Here is a 24,128-nt window from a genome sequence, read left to right on the forward strand (position 1 = left end):
TGTGTGACGGTTTAATAACTCTGCTAAAACTTTCCAAATGTTTCTTGCCTCTGTCATCGAAGCTGTACTCCACTGAACTATCTCCCTCGTGTAAAAGCTCTGGCTTGGTTTGGTCAAGTGGAACAATCTCCCCATCTACCGGAGGAAGCACGCGACACTGCAGATTTAACAAAGCCCTGTCACGAACGATATCCGTCAGGACAGAGAGCTCAGCCGCCGGGCTGCTGAGTCCAGTATTTGTTACAGAGGACATTAGCAATGAGTGGCGTCATGAATTTTAAAAATTGCGGCTCTGTGCTGGTTACGGGAGCCAGCCGAGGTCTCGGGCTGCAGATAGTCGACAGCCTGGCGAGCGGAGGTTTCTCACCCGGCAAGATTATAGCGACGACCAGAGACTCCACGCGCTCGCAGGTAAACATTAGCACATACAGACAGTAGCATTTCAGTGTATTTTGAAATCGGAAAAAACGACATGGGACGTGGAAACTGTAACGGCCATTCAAGTCAGAATTTCAAGTCTAAAACCCGGGCGACATCCACCAGGTCTGAGTTCGCTCTATTTGTCAGAACACCGGTATAAACAAACCTGACGTCACATCAACATGGCGGCGCACACTGTGAGCTGTACGCAGAGTGACCCTTTCGTTTTTTTTTTAAATTTATATTATGTAGTGTTATTATGTTTATTGTGTATTTGTTATATGAACGCGTGGTTATTGTGATGAGCACAGACCGTTGACGTATGCAGCAGTGGTGCTTGTGAAGCTCACTTGCTATGCAAACACCGTTTTGTGGCAAGCCTCCACGTTTTCCCGAAGAGATGCACCGGGACGTATTAAAGTCCATTCCTAGATTACAGCAATCCTGTAACCACACCACCTGTAGTGCTTTGAGTGTCCTTGTTGTAGAGCAGTTATTTCTGCTCGACGCTGAATCGACTGAAGAAAAAGGGTGTAGGTACATAACAATTGGAGAAATACAGTCAAACGACACAGAGTCCATCATTGTTTCCCCACTGAATATCTGCGAATGAACAATGACGTGATGTGGTTTTGACTTACAGAGGCTTCAGGAACTGGCAGAGAAACATCCCAACATCTACGTCATCACTTTGGGTAAGACAGAGGTAAACAATGGTTGTGGGTGTGTAAACAAACAATATGTGAAAAGTACAAGAATAGGTTATGTGTGCAAAACTAACAAGCACATAACCCTCACTTTACAACACAAGTGCCTGTATAGTTTAGATGTGAATAAATCATTTTAAATTAATGCCTCAATGTAATCACTTATGGGATAATTTAGATACATTAACCACAGAGAAACTAAACATTTCTTAGAGTATACCATACAGCATATTACAGCATCGCAACTTAAACACATGTTGGTGTAATGCATGTTCAAACTTTAAACATGTAGATAAAGCACAAAGATAGGTCTAATTAGGTGTCATCATAGAAACCTTTAGGTGTATGAATGTGTGTGTGTGTGTGTGTGTGTATATATATATATATATATATATATATATATATATATAAATGTAATACTTAAAGCAGCTGTGCGGAACTTTTTCACCATTAATAAAACTGCCCCTAGCTCGTATTACCCCCCCCTTGAAGATCCGCATATTTATTTGAACCCAACAGCGACAAAAAAGCCTTTCTCTATATGGCTATTTAGCATAGATATATATACATAGATGCCGCACCCTGGCTTGTGGGATGCGTCAATACCGCCGCCATCTTGCCTAGGTGCTCTGACCGGTTCAGACCCATGTCAGACTTGGCAAAAATGCCACATTTTTGCTCTGCACTTGGGTGTACGAACGAGAGAAGTGTTAAAACCAAGCAGAAGGGAATAACATTCCACAGGTAAGAAGTTGTTTTACAATATTTTACTGTTACGAACATGTTTAATGAGATATATATCTCAAAAACTGATCCTTCTTTTAAGCTAATCAGGTAAAGTAACTGTCCTGATCTGGTCCTAATGCCAAATTAAGCTAACGCTATGTCACACAACTTAAAGAAAAAAGGTTAACATTTATATAATATTACTTATAAAATTATGATGCTTTGTCAAACAGCTATGTCGGTGTATGTGTTTCATGGCACCAACGTGACATAACGCAGCATATCATTAGTAGTTAACTTGTGGCCTGAATTGTAACTACAAATTATGTGGAACTGCGTTTTTCTGACACACTTATTTTGTGTGTAGTTTCCCAAAAAACACAGATAGGAGACGGGCATGGGTAGCAGCAGTGAGGAGAAAGGACTTTGTCCCGAGTGACTCCTCAGTCATCTGCAGCTGTCACTTCAGACTTGAGGACTTCGACAGGACTGGGCAGACTCCTAAAAATAATACTAGCTACTGTACACTGTATTTTTTGTAAATATGACCTAATAATGTAAACAGTTCTGTGTCCAGGCTCCCATGAGCACTGTGGTGTTATACATATGAGATTAAAGCAAAATTTTGTGTAAACATGCAGCTCTAAGTCATTTATTTTCACTTGTACAAAGCCAACATTTGTTAATCAGAATCTACACTGCAGCTCGGCACAACCCTGCTGATACACTATTTTTTGCACATTGTGTGAAATGTGAATAAACATTTATAGTCAAAATTAATAATTAAATGACATCATGGTGGGCATTGTACATCTAGTAAGAAAAAAGAATATTTATTACATGGGAAAAGTTTAGTTTAAATGTATGGTAGAACTATTACTCTTAACGTTACTTTATCTACATAAGATCAAATATTTTGGTATGAAAAGCTGCATTTTTTATTTAACCAAGTATCCTGTATCATTACTACATGTCTGATAATTGTAACAAACCAAACCGCATGAAAATCGGTTCAGAATTCAGCGAGTAATGATGATTTTAATCATAAATAATCTCCTGCCTCAATAGACATACATGCATTAGGCAGCGTGGCTCCACCTGGGCAAGATGGCGGCCGCGTTGACGTATCGCTCCAATGAGGAGCACCGTTGAATGCGGCATCTACGTATATATATCTATGGCTATTTAGCGTAGCCTCACTCGGGTCGGAACACAGCGGAAGTCAGCAAACCAGAATATGGCACCCGAGGCGGAAGTGATTCTGCTCGCCCGCAGCATCCCGCAGCGATTAAACCACAGAAGAAGGAGCCGTGTTTACAGTGTTCTTCGAGTAAGCAGTACGCAACGGGCATTGCTGAACACATAACACCTAACAGTTTTACCAGAGATATATCTATGAGGACTTGGTTGTACTTTTGATGTCATGGCGGATAATTAAGGAGCATCATGTAAAATTATCTGTGACTGTGACCATGAACACAAATATACAGCAGGCAGTTGTCCTCAGTTTATAAGAAATTCAGAGCTACACCAGAACATTTATGAACAGGTCTTACTTTACTACTAATTTGTGTGTAACGTTAGCATGTTAGCATGTTTCCACTAATTACTTGGACTGACCTAACGTTAGTAGCGTTACCTTTGCAAGCGAAGGCTGCAGGTAACAGCTTTGCTTTGTTAGGATTGTGTTATGTCTTCACTGTGTATCTTCACATAAAAGAATACTCCGACCATTTGGGAGTTATGCCCTTTCTCTATCATTTTCATATTGAGATATCTTTTTTGTGTCTGTACGTCCAGTGGCTGGGTCTCAGCGGTTAGCATTGTGCTTATAGGGGGTCAGTACCATGGGTGCAGATCTGATGACAAGTTCGGGGGGGACACAATCAGTTGTCCCCCGGGATCTGCACCCATGGTCAGTACGTCCTGCGCTGTGATCCACGGAGGGATACTTCGGTGAGCAGGCACAGACGTAGCTTGTAAACAAAACTCAGCTGTTTATTTAGCCTAGCAATATCTCCGGAGTTTAGTAGCTGCAATGGACGACTTTGAACGCGATTTTGAAGAGTTTCTTGTAGCGGACACACATCCAGAGCCATACCTGTTTGAGCCGGAGTTTCGGATTTACTCGCGACCCTGTTAACTGGCGACCTTCAGCCGAATGCGTCTGTGGTTGTCGTAGTGACAACAGCTGTTTTCAACCAGGAAGAGAACACGTAGCTGTCCTCGCGAAGGCCTCTTTATTCAGTTTTTCAGAAGAATATCAAAACATAGCCGACCTGATCCGTCTTTGGACTCTTGTTGGAGGAACCCAGTCACGGACCGACACTCAGTCGCGGTTTGAATCACACTTGTTATGACGGAATGTTGAAAACAGGAAGAGGCCAAGTTGCTTTTCCTGTAAATCTGACTCCTATCTCGAATAAATTTTCTAAATAGGCCTACACAGTTTCGTCTCTGGTGCCTGCCTAAATAAACATGTGCCATAAACCGTTCAGCCCTGTGAAACGTAAAAAAAGAATATTTTCACGGGATTCGAACCCGCTTCGTCATGGGAAAATAAATTAAGAGCGCACCATTAACGGGGTACGTCACTATGACAACGCCACTTTATTGACAGATCCATTAAAAATCCGACAACATACAGCCAGCTATGTCTTCACACTGGGAAGTAGCTAGATCAACTTGTGACCACACTGTCCATGCACTGAGGAACATTTTACAATCTCACTGCTTTCCAATACAAAAACCAGCGGTTTTAAATCCACTTAATTCATAAACCTAACGTTTATTGTTGTGCTACAGGTCGATAAAGCCAATATTCATATACTCACGTGGGAATAGTTGCTGCTTTATTGCTTAATTTAAAATAAAGTATTTCTTTCAGTCGGGTGAGTAATATCATCCGAGTCGTCTCTTTGTTTGCTTTTACCGAATGACCTAGCGTACCTGTCCCAGAGCCAGCTGCAGCTGTTGCTCACCGGTGTATCCCTCCGCGCAAGATGTATTGACCCCCTACAAGTGCCATGCTAATCGCTGTCTCAATATGAAAATGATAGAGAAAGGACATAACTCCCAAATAGTCGGAGTATTCTTTTCACATAATAATGCGGACTCAGCAGATGACTTGTTAACTGTTTATACATCCTTACACCGAACGTACACGGCTGCTTCTCATTGTTTCCAGTAGCACAACAACGGTTACTACATTACCCAGAATAACTTGAGGCTCACACTATTACGGTAGCTTTAGTAGCTCAAAATACACAACAGATTACATTAGATCAGAACAGAAACACGACAGGAGAATTTACTGAGTAATTTTGCTGTTTCCACTAATTACTTGGACTGACCTGACGTTAGTTAATGCTCTCGCTCTCCAAAACAAATGCATGCGGTAATTGCCGGCTGCAGTCGGAATTTTACGACACCAGGCTGTGGGTGTCATACCGCTTCGACCAAAGGGGCGCTATAATCAATGAAAACGAAAAGTTGCGGACAGCTGCTTTAAATTACATTTGCATTTTCTGTGAATTACATTCTTTTATATCTTTTTTTCTCATATTGTATGGTATTGTACAGTAAAGCACTTTGTAACTCTGGTTTAGAAAAGCTCTGTTAAAATAAAGTTTATTATTATTATTATTATTATTATTATTATTATCATTTACTCTGGCGACGCTGGGAACATACCTCCATCACTTTTTGAGATGGCCAGTTTTGCCCCCATTGCTGTTTAATAGCATAATTTGCTTAAAAAGGCTTATTTTGAGCAAGGAGAAAAAAAAATATAATGCAATGCAAGCACTGAAGATACAAATGTGCACTGTCCAAGAGCAGTAACATAAGATTCATAAAAACCCAAACAAACAAAACAAAAAAACATAGCCTTTTCCATTCTCTTTGTGAACATGACAACACACATGAACTACAAGAGTCCAGGGGTTTCTGAATTTATGAAAATAAATTGATGTGCATTGACATGAATAGGTGCCACATGCGCATTTAAAGAGGTTACTCCCCCTGAAGAGTTATTCATGCGCAGTTGAGTAAGCAGGGATATCATTAAATGAGAAAAATTGATCTACAGGAGAATCAGTATTCTAAGCAATTTCAGAATTTCTGAGCCTCGCGGAATTACATTTCATTACAGTTTTGATTTTTAAATGTAAACTGTCTGCAAAGTTTTGTGTTTTTACTTTATGTAAACAAAGACATTTCCCTCATAAATTGGTGCAAAAAAGTAAACCAGAACACAGGAAATGAGGTTTTTGATGCTCAAAATTTCCTGGGAGAGGACCCCCAAACACCCTATCTAATATGTGCCCTCCCCCCCAATTCTGAAGTGAAACCCTCCAAAGAAGCCTAGGCTATGCTCTCTTGATGTGTTGTTTTCCCCCCTCCCACTGTAATATACCTATTCTGACCTCCTATCCATTCCCTCCAATAAGTTGCCTAAATTGCATAAAGACCATTTAAAAACATGTTTTTTTCATTTGAGCTCTTATGGTCCCATCACTTTCAACACAAAGTGATGCCCTTGAAAAAACATATATCCTATACACACTGATGATATGTTGTTAGGGTCAAAACATTGATTTATTTATTAATTTATGTTCAGCTTGCATTTTATTTCTTCCATTTTGATTGACTCTTTTTTGTAATTTGCAGTGTTGATGTGTCTCTCCTAGACGTAGTGAACCAGGACAGTATAGAGAAGTCTGTGGAAGAGGTGGGCCGGCTGGTACAAGAAGACGGTCTGAACTGCCTGATCAACAATGCAGGGATCAATGTGATGGCCGACTTTCATACCGTTACTGCAGAGAAGATGATAGAAAACTTCCACACTAATGCTGTGGCTCCTCTAATGATCACCAAGGTAATGTTTACTACGCTATTATTTTTTTGTATACATTTTGTGCTTCCTGTCGACTTGGATGTTGCTGATCGGCTAGTGACAAGAAAGGTTTTGTTTGGAACGTCTTCAGCTCTCACCTCCCCAGATGGTGAAATAAAAAAGAAAAGCAGTGAAGCTACACCTCTTTTTTCTTTAGACACCAGGAGCAGGACCTGTGAGTTTTTTCATTTCCCGCAAACACTGCAAACTAAAACAAAAGGATGACCTTGATGGACAGAAGTAACAAAAGCCCCCTCGCCCAGGGCAGACTGTATTTCATAAATATTAATTGAAAGTCTGGTTTCAGTTGGCCCCAGAGTACAGGGCGGACTTCAGAGCAGCACGCTGCGCTGGTAAAAATTCAGGCGCTGATCGAGAACATGTCAGCAGGGCATATGCGTGCTGACACACAATTTGCTCCAACTGAAGGACAGTCTCTGTGACTACAAGGCCACGCTGCTGCTTAAATGTCTAATGGTAGGGGGACGTCTGCAATGCACTGCACTCCACTCTCAGTGGGCTAATAACTTTGAAACATGCTTTACTCCCATTTTAAGGTGAAAGAATTAGTTGATTGTTAAATTAGATGATTAGCAGAAAAACATTTAAGCCAAATCATTGATGTTTCTAGCCTCTCACATTTGAGGTTTTGCTGCATTTTGTAACAGAACAGCGATTATCTTTGGCTTTATTAATAAACATTGTGGATCTTCCTCACTGCCCATTCAGATGGGAGAGGTGGCACAGATTCAGACTAGAATCTATTAAACTGTATTGTAACAGCATGATGCTGCAACCACCGGGCTTCATTGTTGAGATTGTATTGGGCAGGCGATGAGTGGTGTTTGGTTTCCTCCAGACATGATGCTTGGAATTGTGGCCAGACAGTTCAATATTGGTTTTATCAGACCAGAGAATCTTGTTTTTCACAATCTGGGAGCCTTTCAGATGCTTTTTTTTTTGCAAACTCCAAGAGGGCTTTCTGGTATCTTGCACTGAGTAGAGACTTCCATCTGGCAACTCTGCCATAAAGCCTAGATCAGTGGATTGTTGCAGTGATCTTTGTCCTGGAAGTTTCTCTCATCTCCACACAGGATCTCTTTAGCTCAGTCAGAGTTATCATTGTCACCTCTCTTACCAGGGCCCTCCTCCCCTGATTGCTCAGTTTCTCTACGAAGAGTCCTGGTTTTTCCAAACTTCTTCCATTTAGGAATTATAGAGGCCTCTGTGCTTCTGGGAACCGTCAATGCAGCAGATTTTATGTAGCTGTCCGGCAGTTCCTTTGACTGCATTGCCAGTTTTTTGCTTTGATATGCATTGTCAGTTGTAAGAACTTATATAGCCAGGTGTGTGCCATTCCAAATCATGTCCAATCAATTGAATTAACCACAGGTGGACTCTATTCAAGGAAGAAACATCTGAAAGAGGATCAAGAGAAGTAGAATGTACCTGAGATGCATATCAAAGCAAAGGATCTGAATACTTATGTCAGTGTGATGTTTCAGTTTTTACTTCCCTTTTTAATGAATATGTGGGTTGTCGGGTTGTCCCTCTGCCCATTCATACAGTTGTATGTCCGTCTGTCCATCTGTCTGTCCATCCTAGTCTTGTGAACGTGACATCTTAAGAATGCCTTGAGGGAATTTCTTCACGTTTTGCACAAACATCCATTTAGACGTAATGATGAGCTGATTCAATTTTGTAGTCATGGGTCAAAGTCACTGTGACCTTGTCTGTCTTATTGACTTGCACTAATATGATGTTGGCGGTCAAAGGTCAAGGTCACTGTGACCTTGCATCCATCTAATCCTCGTGAACATGATATCTCAAGAACTCCATAAGGGAATTTCCTCAGATTTCACAAAAATCCACTTGGACTCAATGAGGAATGATTAGATTTTGAAGGTCAAAGGTCAAGGTCACTTTGACATTGCTTCAGTCTCATTGTCCTGAACACAATATCCAAAGAAGGCCTTAAAGGAGTTTCCTCAACTTTGGCCCAAAAATCCACTTGGATTCAAGAATGGACTGATTAGAATTTGGTGTTCAAAACATAATCCTGGTTTAAACTGTTTAAGAGAGGTGTTGATTAAATTGTTTGATTATTTTGGAGGATGTAGTTTGGGTTGCTATAGAACTGTATCACATTATAGTTCAATTCAGTTCAATTTTATTTATAAAGCCCAATGACACAAATCAAAATTTGCCTCAGAGGGCGTGACAGTTGTTTCTTTTATTCACTTTACCTTCACTGATATAAAGGTTTGGACACTGGTCTGGACAAGAAACACAATACAGTGTGTATCTGTATAGTTCTTTTTAGAAAAATAAATGAATAGTTTTAAACAATTTCTCTGTAAGACGGACATGCTACCACCAGAGGGCTCTATTGTTATTCCTACTCACAGACTGTACAGTGAGAATGTGTTATAATCTGACTGGAAATGCTCCTGAGTTTGCCCAAAATGCAAGATTTGATACTGAAATAGTTTCTTAGATGTGTGTCTTAAGTAGTGGGCTCTGTGTTGTACATATGTAACATGTTGCATTCAGATGTAGTTTTGTTATGAATATTAGATATTATTAGACAACTGCATTATTATCATGAAATAAATACTGAATCCTTTCTCTAACTTGTCATTAACCATGATAATTGATATTCAGATTCAAGAAGTTCTGACGAAACATTGGTTACATCCTCTTCCTCTGCTCCATCTCATGAAAGCCCTGTACAGTAAGTTGATTTCAGCTTCAGCTGTGATGTATGTGGTTTATTTTTTTTGTGTCCCTGCAAGGCCTTCCTGCCTCTGTTGAAGCAAGCTGCATCTAGAGGAGGAGTGGGTGGCACAGGGAGCATGGGCATCCAGAGGGCAGCAGTCATTAACATGACCTCTTCGTTGGGCTCTGTGGAGCTCAACTGGGGGGAACGGGCCAAGAACTTCAAATGGTACCCCTACAGGACGTCCAAGGTATTGTTACCATGGCCAAATATATTTGCTTGATACCAATTCATACAAGACTGTCAAGGCATGTAAGGTAAGTTAACTAGCTTTGATATGGCTGCAGAAATGGTGCTGCTACATGATTGGTATTGCAATTCTGTCCTGGTAAATGAAAGAAAGTCATAAGCGCTCTTCTGATTAAACATATAGCAACAATAGATTCTAGGATAAATGAGAAATGTCAACTCCACCTTTTAACATCCCTCCACAGATCCCCTGCTGTAGTGCTGTGCAAAACTGTACTGAAGTAGGTTGATGTTTTTGTTGTGTTGAATAGTAACTTGTTCCTGCCTTTTCAGAGTGCCCTAAACATGGTGAGTCGCTGTATGGCTGTTGACCTGGAGCCTGATGGGATTCTGTGTTTGGCTATACACCCTGGCTGGGTCCGCACTGACATGGGGGGGTCTGAGGTAAGGGCCTGGCAAACATACAATAAAAGACATGCATGCAGGTACATGAAGGCAGACTGACAATAGCAAGATAGCAACAGGTGACAGCAGACAGCAAGGGAAGTTCAGCACAGACAAACTGAGAACAAAAAGGTGGAGCTGAGTTTTAGTGCTGACAGATCTGAGTAAATATCTTTTCATATTCTTGAGCCCTTTTGAAATTTGCATTAGTGTGGAAAAAAATGTTTGTGTATTTGACTAAAATATATGAACTCTTAGGCCCAATTCCAATCCGGCCCCTAAAGACTCAAGCCCTGAACCCTCACTGACTTAACTGACGTCAGCTGTATGTGATTGAGTGTGAGAGTCAGAAAGGGCTCCGGATGCTACAAATAGGAATGGGACAGTACTTATCCCCCTCTCTACAAAATGTTGTTGACACTGGTGCCTCTGGGCGTGATCATTTATCGGTTATTGTCAGCATATATTCCACACACAAAGAATATATATATATATATATATATATATATATATATATATGTATTTATAGATAGATAGATAGATAGATAGATATGACTTCATGTGTGTTTATGTACCATCTTAAATCCTTGTTAATGTAATGTTTCATTGTTTATCTTTCTGTTTTTTCGCTCTCCTTCCATAACGTTACCGTTTGCATATCTGCTGACCGTGTTTTCGGGGTTTTTTTTTATAACACTTCCAGTGTTCCGAGGGCAACCCCTGTATTTGACGTCACAATGCTATGAACTGTGGGTAATTTCCTTACCGTAAGTCCACATCGACGCTGACCTACGGTAAGGGGGCATAAAGGACTCACTCACTGACTCTCTGACTTGACGATTTGACAATAGGACAGCCCTCACACACTCACGCACTTCACATGAACGCGCCTCTAAGTCAGTGAGTCTGTAAGGGATCGGATTGGAATTGGGCCTTACAGTTTTTATATTTATATTGTATTTGAGTGCCATGAGGGATGTTTTTAGGGATAATTGTATTAACATTTCCAAGAAGTGTCTGGATATCATTTTTTGTGCTAATTCGTTTCTTTTCAGGCTCCACTGAGTCCAGAGGAGAGCATTTCTTCTGTCTTGTCTGTGATTGGTGGACTGACTGAAAAGGATCATGGGTCATTTCTGAACTTTACAGGAGAGGTGTTGCCATGGTAACCCTGATTATAAGCACTACTAATGGATCATAATGGCTATTGATTGAGTTTATGAGCAGCTTCAACTATGCAAAGAAACATATCAATGACTCAGAGTGCACAGTGTTAAATCTTAGTCAGGCTCTACCTTTTAATAGAAATGGTGTGTATTTCACCTTAAGACAACTTCACTGTATAAAGAACGACAGTATTTGCTTCCTTATAGAGATTACTTGATTATTCATAAGTATTGTAGATTGTGTGGTGTGTGTCATTTAAGCAATATCACACGAGAGGGAGTGATGTTATACTCGTATATCGTCATGGCTGTGATTCAGTCATAGGCACGAGGCCGCAGGCCGAGTGCCAAAGACAGTCAAACAAGACTTTGTTAAAGTTTTAACGGGAGTGAGAGTGTGTGTGTTTGAAAAGGTCTGTAATACAAAAATGTGTTAAAAATGCTATTTTGAGATGTTTATTGTTTAGAGCATTAACTTTGGCACAGTTGCCGTGAAACAGTAATAAAAGTTTGAATTTCCACAAGTGTGTCTCCTAGTAGAGGTCTTTAATGAGATAGGGCTCAACACTAACTTTTAAATGTGGTGGTCGGGCTTGAAATCTGAAGTGTTACCAGTTAACGAGTGCACCCTCAATTTCTGGTATAGAAAATACCAGTAGTGCAGATGTTTTTCTTTGTACTTCTCAGATGTGTTGAAAAAGAAGCAAAAAGGTCACTGCAAAACTTGACAGGTTTCCTTTTCATTTTTTGTTCCAGTTCATCTGCTTATTTGTCAGTTGAATAAGTTTACACATTTATTTGTGATGTTGATGGGTTAGTCGAAATTTTGTCCCCCTGGTCAATTTGCTTCGTCACTGTCTCTGAAACAGATGCTGTGTGCACACCAATGACACACCAATGCACGTGCAGCATCACCCAGTTCCAATTCTGACTTTAACAGCATTATTTAAATATCCATAATGCAACAAATATTACAAATATATTCATTTGGAGGTGCATGTTTTGATGTCCCTATTTTTATTTGTTAAAAAGAGGTTGCCACTGATGGTAACTAAAGGCCAAGAATTGGGCACAAATTTCCAAAATGGTTGCCAGTGGCATCCGTTATCATCAAACCCTGTGAGATAATGCATTTCCAGCTGTGTAGTTGCTTTTGTCAGAAAATGCTGCAACATGCAATTTGTGAAATGAACACAACCTATTAACAACGCATTATGTTATGGTTGGCACAAAATGTGTTATAATTACATGCTGGCAACACAAAAACAATGCCAATACAAAGATTAATATGAACAGTTGCAGTTTCATTGTGTAATGGTCACCATTTGCTTAAGTTTAGGGGGAATAAAGCACTTGGTTACTGTATGTTCAGGGAACAAAAAAAAACTTGGTTAAGGTTAGGAAAGTTTTTGGATTTGGTTAAAATAACTATGTACGGGATGTAAATGATGTAAACTTGTGTACTTAGTTACATACCTACGTAAAATAGTTTGTGTAATAATGTAAAGTCATGTAACTGTGTTTACTTTGGTTTCACATGAGACAAGAACAGCAGTCTTGTGGTTGACAGTCCATGTTTGTTTGACCTGCCCACCTTTCGCGGACTTTCTCTCTCAATACTTAATTTGTGTGTCCACAACAGCAAAAGATCCTCATTGACTTTGCATTGACATTGCTTTCATGTTGTCAGCATGTTATTTAATACATTTCATGCCCACCACCACATAATGCATTAAGATGTCATGTCCATTTCACAAATGTAAAAAAAAATAAGAAGGAAAAAGAAAAAAAAAAGAAATAACATTTAAGTGTTTCTATGAAACCAGGCTAGAAGATATTCATTCTTGAAAGATTTAAGAAAACCAGGAAGTTTGGTCAAAATGTTTTTCTTCCTCATTCCTGGAAGGACAAGCTTGGGTTATGTAACTTGACATGTTCTCATTGTTAAAGGTCTATTTTAAGGTAAATTTCCTGTTTTCTATTGTGTGTCTGTCTTTCAGCAGGCAGTCCTGCAAAATACTAGGTGACAAGTCCACAAGATAATAACTACAATGAAAGGCTATAAGGTAAATGCCATTTACAATGATGATGCTGTCTTGCTGCCACTTCAGCTGTTGCAACTGTAACAGAGCTGAGCGTGTCTTATCATTGTCCATTTACAGCACCTGCAGCTTCAGCTGTTTTGGGTACAGCTGGATGATAAAGCAGAGCTGATGCTGAACATGCAACATATTGAATGTATCAAACCTCCAAACAGCTTATGATCTAAACTTAATGTATTAAAGTATTACTTTCAAGTGCTATAGGAATGTTGACCATGATATGCAGAGAAAAACAGCAGGCAGCAAGCTTAGGCATTCAACATTTGGTAAGCAGGCCTGCAGGGGGATATTTAAAAGGAGAGCTGAAGATCAGGTCATGTTAGGCTCCCTGAAATGTCATTTAAATCCAATCCAACCAGTTTGCCCAGTAAGGTGTACAGGAAGTCATGTGCTGGGCGTGTGTGTGTGTGTGTGTGGAGAGTAAGAGGAGAGAGGGAGTGTGACCAGAGAGACAAAACCAGAAGGAACAGTTAGATGATAAGGTGCTGCTTTAAATTTCTCCAGCTAAGAAGTTATTTTGTTCCTGTGAAATTTGAAGAGCTCTGCATGGATTTATAACACAAGAAGATACTTGCATTCCCGAAGGAAAAGATGAGCTGAATTTTTATTCAATTTTTATTACTTACTACAGGTAAGTGTCCTGCATGTGATTGTGTTTAGTTGAAGTGCCAAACTGCAACAGAAGGGCTAACTTTTGTGTTTAATACTCATCTGTCTTTCAAAAACAACAACAAAAACAGGTTCTGAGCTCATTTGTGCAACATGTATGGTAGCTTGAAGTACTTTCTTTGTTTAAATACAAATACTACTAGCAGCTTTTGTAGGTTTTTCCTTGCAACGTTCATCTTGTTTTGCATGCAGTGTGAGCAGGACAAGTGCAATTTGACTAAACAGCTTCTGATAGGAGCTAATCATGTCTTTCTGACTACACCACAGTTGCACCAGTTTTCTTTACCTCGAATAATCAGGCTATTAAAGTATGTTCCAGAATTTAGCAGGCACAAGGACATTTTGACCCGATCATCTGTGCAAATTGGGGGATACAGGTAATTTTATGATAACAACTCAATCTTGTAGCTTTTATGATATAAAAAATGTAAGACATTTGTGCAACTGAAAATGGCCCATAGATATGTTTTTTGTTGTTGTTGTTTTTTTTGCCAAAGGAAGAATTAACATTTCTTGAAGTTTATCTGCTGACTGGTCAATCCAGGAATGATCCGGTGCTGTTTAGTTTTACATTAAAGATGGCTCTGTTATAATCAAGTGTCCCAGTAACTTGTGACAGTTTGATCACGATCAATACCAGGACCCTGAAAATGGAGCAGCTAAATTGAATTCACTTATTCCATTTTAATATCTGCATCTGTGCTTTTCTTACTGTGATATGTTCCTTTTTTTAACTCATGCTAAGCTAGTATTTAAGACTTTGGAAATCCTGTGATCTTGATCCACTTTGCTAGTGTGCCACGATATCTTTGTCCAAAGAGTTTCTTCAAATATCTTTTATTCTTTCTTCTGTCTATCAGTATCACCACTCATATTTCCTGGGAACTGCGAGTTCACATAGGTCCTAAATGAACAACAACAACAAAAGTCTCAACTCCTATTAGGGCTGCAACTGACAGTTAATCTATTCACTGTTTTTAATTAATCATTGAATTTAATCTATTAAAACAAGTTAGGATATAGTGAAAAATATCCATCCCACTTTTGCAAAGCCAAAGTTGACATTTTTGAATAGTTTTCGAACAACAGTACAAACCCAAAGGTATTCAATTTTCAGTGATATAAAAACAAAAAGGCAGCAAGTCTTCACATCAGAAAAACGTAAAACGCATACGCATAAAATGACCAATCCATTTTCAGTAGTAACTCCTTTACCGTCTTTTCTTCACAAATTTCATACATGTTCTGCTGAACATCAGTTTGTTCAGAGAAAGCAGTTGCACCACAACTCACCGAGTCTTCTCCTCGTTTGTCCTTTTAGCATGAAATCTGTCCAGGTAAGCTGGTTGGTAAACATGAGCATGATCCACATGTGTTCTTTCATGATTACTTGGGTATTTAAGAGAATCAGTCAAACAGATGCCCTGCATGACTTTTAAAGTTAAAGTTCCACTGATTGTCACACACCTGAGTGTGTGAAACTTGTTCTCCGCATTTGACCCATCCCCTGAGGGAGCGGTGAGCAGCAGCAGTGCTGCGCTCGGGAATCATGTGGTGATCTAACCCCCCAATTCCAACCCCTGATGCTGAGTGCCAAGCAGGGAGGCAGTGGGTCCCATTTTTATAGTCTTTGGTATGACCCGGCCGGGGATCAAACCCACGACCTCTCAGTCTCAGGGCGGACACTCTACCACTAGGCCACTGAGCTGGTTTTTTTCTGACTGTCCTGAGTCAGGGGTATACGTGAATCTGATGAACGCTTTGTGTTCCGCCATCTTGCACTGCCACCATTACTCTGGTGGCAGCACATTATTGTTGTCTTCCAAATTTGGTTTTCCAGGGTTAAAAAAAGAATCACTCCTGTCAAGCATAGAGCTGCCATTTATTCGGTTTAGTGACAGGTGACCCTCGGCTGAAAGCGCCCATGGTTTCCTGTAGAAACTCACGTACTGGATAATGAAATGAGTATACTTATAATTGATCAAGCAAAATGGAAGGTTTTTACGAGGATATCTACATGTTCTGTTCATTTTTTCAACAGCTATCATCAATATGAGCAACCACAGTGCATTTGCGTTATTCACTAGTTGGTTAACTCTCACTTGATAAACCAAAACACCGGACAATATTGAACTTGCTCTGTTTGTGATGCCGACCAAATGATGTGTACTTTGTGGTCATTAGGCTGCCCAATCAACAAACATTATATTTCACATACACCACAGTTAACGTTAGGTGATTAAGTAAATTTATTCTGTGGGACCATCGCAGCTCCAAGACGATAACACTAGCCCAGTAACACGTTAGCTAAGTAGTGTTAGCTTAGCTGATGTTACTTCTTTCACAGTCATTTTTTTCTTAAACTTGAAATTTAACACTCTTGTTGGAGTAGCTGAGAACTGCACAGGTTCTTCCAGATGTCAAAAGTAACGTTGCAAAAAAGTAAATGTAAATGTGAAACATTATACATTTCCCAGGATTTCTTGCATTCAACTGTGTGCATATTGTAGGGAAATGCCACTGCAGTAATGGCAACTTGTTTACTTCTGGTACTTCCCAGATTTGTCTGTATGAGAAGTTGTAGTGTGCAGCTTTAATGCCAATATGTAACTGCTAGCCAGTGCGAATTCTGTAGTTGCAAGTAGCAGAAGTCTCTGCCACTTGCACTGACCAAATCCAGACAACAATCCTCTATCATTGATAGTGGTGCTGTCCATTGGCTGAACCTCCAGTATGGCTTCCAACAGGTCCATGCTTGCACTCAAAGTTCTACAATCTATATTTAAGTCCCCTAACAGGATCTTTCTTTTTGGGTTGCAGAGGTATGTATAGGCCACATGGAGCTGGAGGGTCATGGTTATGCTGATAGACTATCCAGCTTCAGCGGGGCTAGTGTCAGCTGCTGGAGAATTGAGTATGCTGCTCTCAGACACAGTCAAGTACTGCATCCTGGGCATCTCAGTCACTCTTCTCCTGCTGGCGCTGGGTATCTTGGCATGGCAGACCTTCAGATGCTGCACACAGAAACACACCACGTACACCTGGGAAGATACCTGTGAGTAGATTAGATTACAATACTAAACACCACAGCACATGCTGCTGATGCTGGATGTCTGACCAAGAAGGTTATTACCAAATCCCACCTCTTATCTGATTTTTATTACAGTGAACAATGATCTGCTGTACACAGATGAAAAGTCAAGGACAGCAGGAAACTACTCAGGAGCTCCAAGTACTAGGGTAAGATATAAAAATGGATTTCAGAGGTGTGGAAAGAACAAACTATTTTGTTTAAACCTCCTTTTTTATGATCATGATTATGTCATATAGTATGTGGCCATGCCATTGTATCAGGTTACCCAGAGTTCCAGAGAAGCACCTTTAGCTATGATCAGATTTCTTAATAAATCTATAGATGTTTGAGCTTCTGTATGGCTATGTTTATAAAAACTTAAGCAGAGCCACTGTTTGAAATCTTCGAAAAAGCTGCTGCAGTTGATACTCTGGGGAGGCCCTTAATGTTCCTGGATGTGCTTCTCAGTGAGGTGAATCTCTTTATGAAAACTGATATATGTAAACCTAGGATTAAGTTAACTGTCACATTCAGTTTCAAGCCAGCGCAATCAATTGTAGCTTTAAAACTTTTCATTGTACCATTCAGCCATGTTGAGTGCATGGGAAATCAAATATATTATCTGCAGGTACCTCTTTTTCCATGCATGACTGGCTTGAGTTGCGAATGTGAAATGTGATTGGTTTGTCTGAATGTTTTGACAGCAATTTGATAATGAGAGGTGGTGGTGTAGAATTGCTTTGGTTAAGAATTATGGACAATTTAACAAACAAAAACCTGTATTAAGCATGAAAGAGAGGTTCTGTAGGAACACAAAATCAAGGAACTTTTCTTGGAAAATGCAGATATACTCAGGGTGTGATCTGTCAGTTCAAGACTTAGAGAATTATAAGTCTGGAATAAGCACAACAAGACTTTAAACACCATAAACTAAGGAATTTTGATGTGATTGGTTCATATAAATGAAAAAAGTCACTCAGCTTCTTGTCAAGTCTAAAAGAAATCTTTAGTGTAGATTTCTATCCTGACATGGACATGTTTAGCAGCTAGATTATTATACCTGCAAGAGGAGTCCGGTTAGGTGCGGTGTCTGTGTTGACCTTATGCTCTGCTTCATGTGAGCTGTGCTTGAGAACTCACATTTTATTTAGATAGCTTACTGTTTCCTCCCATCACCTGATCTGACATGTGTTAGTAAAGGCCCTGCTGACTGTAAAAACAATTTGTAGTTTGTACAGTGTTTGGACAGGGTTAATGTTGAACTTAGGAGCAAAACAAAGTTGGATATATTCTGGGACAAGGACAGCACTGCCATCAGGTTGAGGTTTAGGGCTACATTAAGGGTGGACAAAAATAATAAGAGGACTTTTCAATATAATACAACCATAATCTACAGCCTTATAAATTACGGTGAACACCTCTTTGATGCAGCGGTAATGACATTAAAATTCCTCAAATATTTCATTAGTTTATAGTTCTTAATTTTATGTTGATTGTAAAAGATTACATTATATTATGTTTAATGTCCCTGTTATTGTGATGCTCCAAATAGATGCTCCAAGATGCTCCAAAATAGGCAACATTGTCTATGTACATAGAGATTAAGGTGAACTTGTTTAAACAAAGAAGAGCTGGAACTTGTCACAAGTCAAATAAAAGCTGGAGGTGCTGTACTGTAGTTGTTAATAAAAACACCATGGATAGAAATGGCCCGTATGTCTGCATGATCCCCAGGTGGAGGATGTCGGTACAGAGGTCCGCAGGCTGAGTCACTGTCTGTCTCAGGCCTCTGCTCCCTCCTCAGGATCCAGCCAGGCAGACGCAGACATTGGGGAGCAGGCCAGCATTAAAAAGGTAGTTCATTATTCTGTAATGTTGTTGTCATGTAACAATCAATCAACTATTTTTTGTTTTTATTGTCTTCAGCTAATGGCTATTGCACATCCTGTCTTCAAAAACAACTCAAAGCTCCCTTGCAACTGTACTTTACTTAATGAGTATGGAATAGGTCTTATTACGGCTGGGGGATATGGAAAAAAAAATCAAATATCATGATATTTCTGACCATATACCTTGATGTTGATATTGCGACAATATTGTTGGGCTGACTCTTGCTGCTTTCACAAAATATTCACTTAAAATATTACAATGCCCAAATTCTCAGACGATATTGACTCTCACATCACAATATCAATATAGATGTATTGCCCAGCCCTAGGTTTCATACATTAAATGACCTTTGTGCATCCTAGGTGGCCATGGAAATGTCTGAGACCTAAATTCATTGTGTTGTAAGGGAGGCTTATTTAAAGGGACAGTTAACACCAAAATCAGACAATACATATTATTCCTCTGACTTGTAGCGCTATTTATCAACCTAGATTGTTTTGGTGTGAGTTGCTGAGTGCTGGAGATATCATCCGCAGTGACATCTGCCTTCTCTTGAATATAATGTAACTAGATGGCTCGGATGGTGGTGCTCACAATAAACAACATAAATCCATATGACTTGGTAGCCCAAAGATGGATTACAGACCTTGATGCACTACCTTCTTTCACAGAGATAATTGAGCACGTACCTAACAAGATGGTGCCACTGTCTCACAAAGCGTGATGTACCTTCACATTCTCTATTTTTAATATTAGCATGCTAACATGCTCACATTGACAGTACTAACATTCTGATGTTTAGGTAGTAATATTTACCAGGTTTGCCACTGTAGTTTAGATTGTTAGTGTGCTAACATTTACTAATAAGCACAAACAAAAAATATGCCTGAGGCTGAAGGGAAAATGTCATTGGTTTTGTATTAGTAGCTGTATTAGTATTTGGTCATAAACCAAAGACAAATTAAAATTTTGAAATTTAAATAATGATGATGCTAGAGGAAATGTAGGGATCACCAAAGTCTATCTTGTATGGACCTTAAAGGGGAACTAATGTTTTTTTCAACCTGGGCCCATTTTTTTTTTCAATTTTTTTATTATTATTATTATTTATTTATTTTATTTATTTTTTTAACATATTTTTTAGTGCTAAATGTACTCTTTTTGTTGTTGGTAAATGTAGGTTATCAATAAAAATCAAAACTTTTAAATTCCATTGTTAAAAATGTGAAAATACAGTATCGCCTACCAACTGAGCTTGTGCGCATGGCAGGCTTGAGCGCATCCGTCTGAGGCTGTGGATCAATGCCAAGTTTTACCACTTTATCACTATTCCCTCCAACTTGTAGCTGTTTTTTCGTTCTCTTTTGAATTTAATATGAATTATGGAACCGTTTTTGTCAACGTTTGTTTCCCCCGTTTTGTACAATAAATTATTGTTTAAAGTTCCAACAAGTTTCTTTTGGAGTGCGTGACACAAGTGTGTTTTGAAAACGACCGCGGACTGTCGCCTGCTCAACGCATCAGTACCTTCGGATGCCATGACAATAATAGCCAATAATGTCAAAATATCATTTACAGACCGATTTAACAGATGATCACTGCTGGCCGACCTGCAGGTCCATTTGCAGGTCCTGCGGGTTACGGGTCGACCCGCGCATCACTACTCAGCTCAGTCTATAAATGCTGTACACAACAGTAAGGCTATAGACGTTATATTCTATTCGGCAGAACCAGCAGTGTATCGGCTCTACAGTGCACGGCACTGCTGATTAACCATTTTATTGCAGCACAGAGTGTCTGCCAGCAACCAGTTACTTGCAGAGGCTTCCTACAACTTGTTTCAACGGTTCTGATTTAATCAGAAGACAAATTAAACAGGATGACTAGCCAAAGTGAAAATCAAAAGAAAGCATAGAATAATGTTCTGAAGGAGACTGTTGTGCCATCACATCTTTTTGTGGTTTGACAGCAAAGATCCAGTCGCCGCTGTGCAAAACTCCGCAATACAATTAGGTCCGAAAAAACCCCGGAGGAGTGCTTCGCAAGGAGTCTTTGAAAGGAGCCGAGCCTGGCATAAAACCGGAGAGAGCAGGCAGCACGGCCACAGCTACAGCTACAGACTACAATATGTTATAGCTTACCAGGGACATATAGGTTGTTGTTATCTGTGAGATATAGCCTAACGTTATGTTAGAAGTGTTTTATCTCTAATTGTTTTGGTAACACGAGCAAACATTAGCACAGTCATGCTAAAATAACACGTTTTATGTGATAGTCACAGGACAGTGCGGCAAATATAGGTTGGTACGATTATAATATATGCGTTTCCAGAGTGTTCTTCCACAGGAGTTCTTTCCACCTGGAATGAGCAACGCTGATATTCACTCGCGTTTTGTCTGACCTTTTTCTTTTAGTTGGTGGCGTGGTTTCCCTCAAAACATGTGTGTGGTCCTCCATTTAAAGTGTGACAGAATCATAAAAGTACAAAGCAGGTTCACGCAGAAGTGCCCCGGATTGATCTTCACCTTCTCTGTCTCCAGTGACGGCAAGTTCTAGGTAAACACGAAAGGCGAAGCGCGTGTATCTCTTTTGGCCACTGTATTCAAATATGGCAACGCAAGAAGGCAGCCTCCAGCATACCGCCCCCTGCCTGTGTATATATAGAGAAATCATTCTAAGCCTACAAGAAAGCTTCCATTTGTATGTGAATTGCATTACACTTTAGTAAATATATATTTATGAAAGCAATAGCTGATATTTGCTAATAAACAACCACATAAATTACACATAGTAATTTTAAATCCGCTTCAGTTTGCCTTGTAAAATTTGAATGCATAATGCCTTAATTTAAAATGCAACACTTTCTGTACGAGTTTCAGTTGAGAGAATCCCTTCATTTTTAAAAAGGCTTTTAGTGTCAAACATTTGCGGGAACTTCTTATGGAGGATTCAGTAACTTGCATAGTTTTCATGCGGTACTTCAATTATAGCTCCTGCCATCTGCTGGCACTTTATACACTACTACATTAACAGTTCAGCTGGGACATCAACAGACACATTGACTGAAATAATAATAATAATGGTAGTAATAATGATAAAAGCAGGACAAGAATATTTCGATACTATCATGCGAAAGATGACTGGTCATGGACCAATGTGTAGTCTGTCATGTCTGCCAGCCAAGTCAAGGCAAGATTTTATGACTCCGCAATCATGTAATCCAACAGAGTTTGAGGGGAGATGAGAGGGGATGCCATCCCCCTTTTTGGTAAAATGACCAACATATGTCCCCCTTGTTAACCTGCCGTCCCTGTCCATACCCCGGGTCCTGACCTAGACCTTCAATTCATAAATTATTGAGATTTAATAAATTTCAACAAAGTGTTTCTGTTTTAATCAGTGCAGCATTTGTAGCATGGTCAGCGGCTCACAGACACTCACAGACAAATTGCATGCAAAGAAATCATGCTACTCAACCAATCTCCATTCATACCCCTGCTTGTAACCCAGCCCATACTTTATTGCATCACCGAAGACATTAGGATTAACCCTCTGGGGACCATGGATATCTGTTAAAAATCTGATGCTTATCCATCAAATAGTGGTTGAGATATTTCAGTCTGGACAAAAGTGAAGAATGACTGGCAGACCGACAGACTTATTTTAATTTTCCATTGTCTGGCTGTTGGCACCTGCTCTGAATTTGTTTAGATGTATGGACTTTTTTTTTTTTTTTTTTTTTTTTTTTTTACAGCATTATGTACTTGGTGTCTTTCCTAACAAACACTCTTTTACCAGGTCGATGGATCGCTACGTTTTTCCATCTATTATGACCAGCTGCAGTCCCAGCTGGTGGTCACCGTCTTGCAGGTGGAGGGGCTTCTGGAGGACAGCCAGATGCACAGCTTCCAGCCATTTGTAAAGCTAAGACTCATGTGGGCAAGTTCAAGTTCACTGGAGATGGAGGACAGTACCGATGAGGAGGTAATTTTGTCTTTGTTAGTTACCACATACAGTATATCACTCAACAAAGGGCATCATTAAATTAAGTGTTAGGCACAGAGGAAGAAGAAGAAGAAGAGCTTGTCTTTTCTTCTTTTATGCTTTTTAGTCCCACTTCGTAAAAAATATGTCAACACTGTCCTTCAGGCTCTCATTTAAAGCATTGGAGCAGTTTCTCTGCACTGTATGAAAGTGTGATCAATTACTGCTGTGACCCTCTTAGGGCGAAGGGACTGCACCTGTCTTGTGGACAGTGATGAGGGAGTGGCGGACTCGCGTTGTGAAAGGAAGCTGTAACCCTTTATTTGGAGACCAGTTCAGCTGTATTCTGCAAGAGGATAAGGAGCTTCATCACATCAGTCTCCGGATGGAGGTCCTGTAGCACACAGACCCATCTCTCACTCCCAGTATCTGTTGATGACAGTAATTTATTTTATCAGTTGAAGAAATCAGATCTGAGCAGAGGATAAGGGATGCTTTTTATGTGCAATTCTGTAAGTAAACTGTCCATCTGTCTTGTGTCTGTGTTCATCTCAGGTGAGGGACTTTGATAAATTCTCCAGACACACAGTGTTAGGAGAGGTAAGGGTTCCTCTAAGACAGCTCAACATCTCCTACCCTCTGGAGCTACAAGAAGATCTGAAGATGCCCCAGAAGGTATAGTAAGACATAATGTATACCATGCCTTTGCCGGGGCAAGGGGCCATTACATACATAAACATTAATGATAATAATGATATAGAAATAATTAGCCTGGATCTCTGTTGAGGGCTGTATTTACATTCAAAGTACAAAAAAGAGAGTTCCAGTGTGAATCACTTTCTTTTTATGGAGTGTCTTTTTGCAACTGGGTGAGAATAGTCAGACTGCAGCTGCAAAGCAACACAGTTCATGGAGGGAGTAAGACATGGTGGGTGAACAGGTGTAGCAAAGGACTGGGGATCAGGTATTGTTTGAGTTAGTGTTGTCTTATTATTTTTAGACTTTGTTGACTTGGTATTATCAGTTTTTAGGTTGTATGAAGCTGCTGAATGCACAGTGTGTAAAAACTTTAGCTGAATAGA

General features: G+C 39.8%; 2 protein-coding genes across 4 annotated transcripts in view; both read left to right on the top strand.

Annotated features, from left to right (window-relative positions):
- Positions 1 to 11,852, top strand: si:dkey-12e7.4 (uncharacterized protein LOC558132 homolog). The gene is made up of 6 exons (XM_049574618.1): positions 1 to 411; positions 1,064 to 1,115; positions 6,545 to 6,732; positions 9,546 to 9,719; positions 10,052 to 10,162; positions 11,218 to 11,852. Exons 1-6 carry the CDS (start codon positions 259 to 261, stop codon positions 11,329 to 11,331), a joined length of 792 nt encoding a protein of 263 aa, XP_049430575.1. The 5' UTR covers positions 1 to 258; the 3' UTR covers positions 11,332 to 11,852.
- The window catches only part of syt19 (synaptotagmin XIX), a 19,669-nt gene continuing 6,804 nt past the window's right edge, over positions 11,264 to 24,128 (top strand). The window contains exons 1-8 of one of the 3 annotated variants that reach the window (XM_049574615.1): positions 11,264 to 11,327; positions 13,329 to 13,394; positions 16,920 to 17,154; positions 17,266 to 17,339; positions 18,907 to 19,026; positions 22,861 to 23,046; positions 23,288 to 23,437; positions 23,602 to 23,721. In XM_049574615.1, coding sequence (XP_049430572.1) covers positions 16,953 to 17,154; positions 17,266 to 17,339; positions 18,907 to 19,026; positions 22,861 to 23,046; positions 23,288 to 23,437; positions 23,602 to 23,721 — 852 coding nt within the window. In that variant the 5' untranslated portion in view covers positions 11,264 to 11,327; positions 13,329 to 13,394; positions 16,920 to 16,952. Of the gene's footprint in view, positions 11,328 to 13,328; positions 13,395 to 13,512; positions 14,062 to 14,153; positions 14,477 to 16,919; positions 17,155 to 17,265; positions 17,340 to 18,906; positions 19,027 to 22,860; positions 23,047 to 23,287; positions 23,438 to 23,601; positions 23,722 to 24,128 lie in introns of those variants that run through there. The other 2 variants (XM_049574613.1, XM_049574614.1) reach the window with 2 other exon arrangements.

Source organism: Epinephelus fuscoguttatus, linkage group LG4, assembly GCF_011397635.1.
Source record: "Epinephelus fuscoguttatus linkage group LG4, E.fuscoguttatus.final_Chr_v1".
Classification (NCBI taxonomy): Eukaryota; Metazoa; Chordata; class Actinopteri; order Perciformes; family Serranidae; genus Epinephelus; species Epinephelus fuscoguttatus.

Excerpts from the sequence above, each read along its gene's own strand:
- si:dkey-12e7.4 (XM_049574618.1), top strand. The coding sequence starts at position 259 with ATGAGTGGCGTCATGAATTTTAAAAATTGCGGCTCTGTGCTGGTTACG. Across the intron at positions 412-1,063 it reads GAGACTCCACGCGCTCGCAG|AGGCTTCAGGAACTGGCAGA; the intron begins GTAAACATTAGC and ends TTTGACTTACAG. Across the intron at positions 1,116-6,544 it reads CATCTACGTCATCACTTTGG|ACGTAGTGAACCAGGACAGT; the intron begins GTAAGACAGAGG and ends TGTCTCTCCTAG.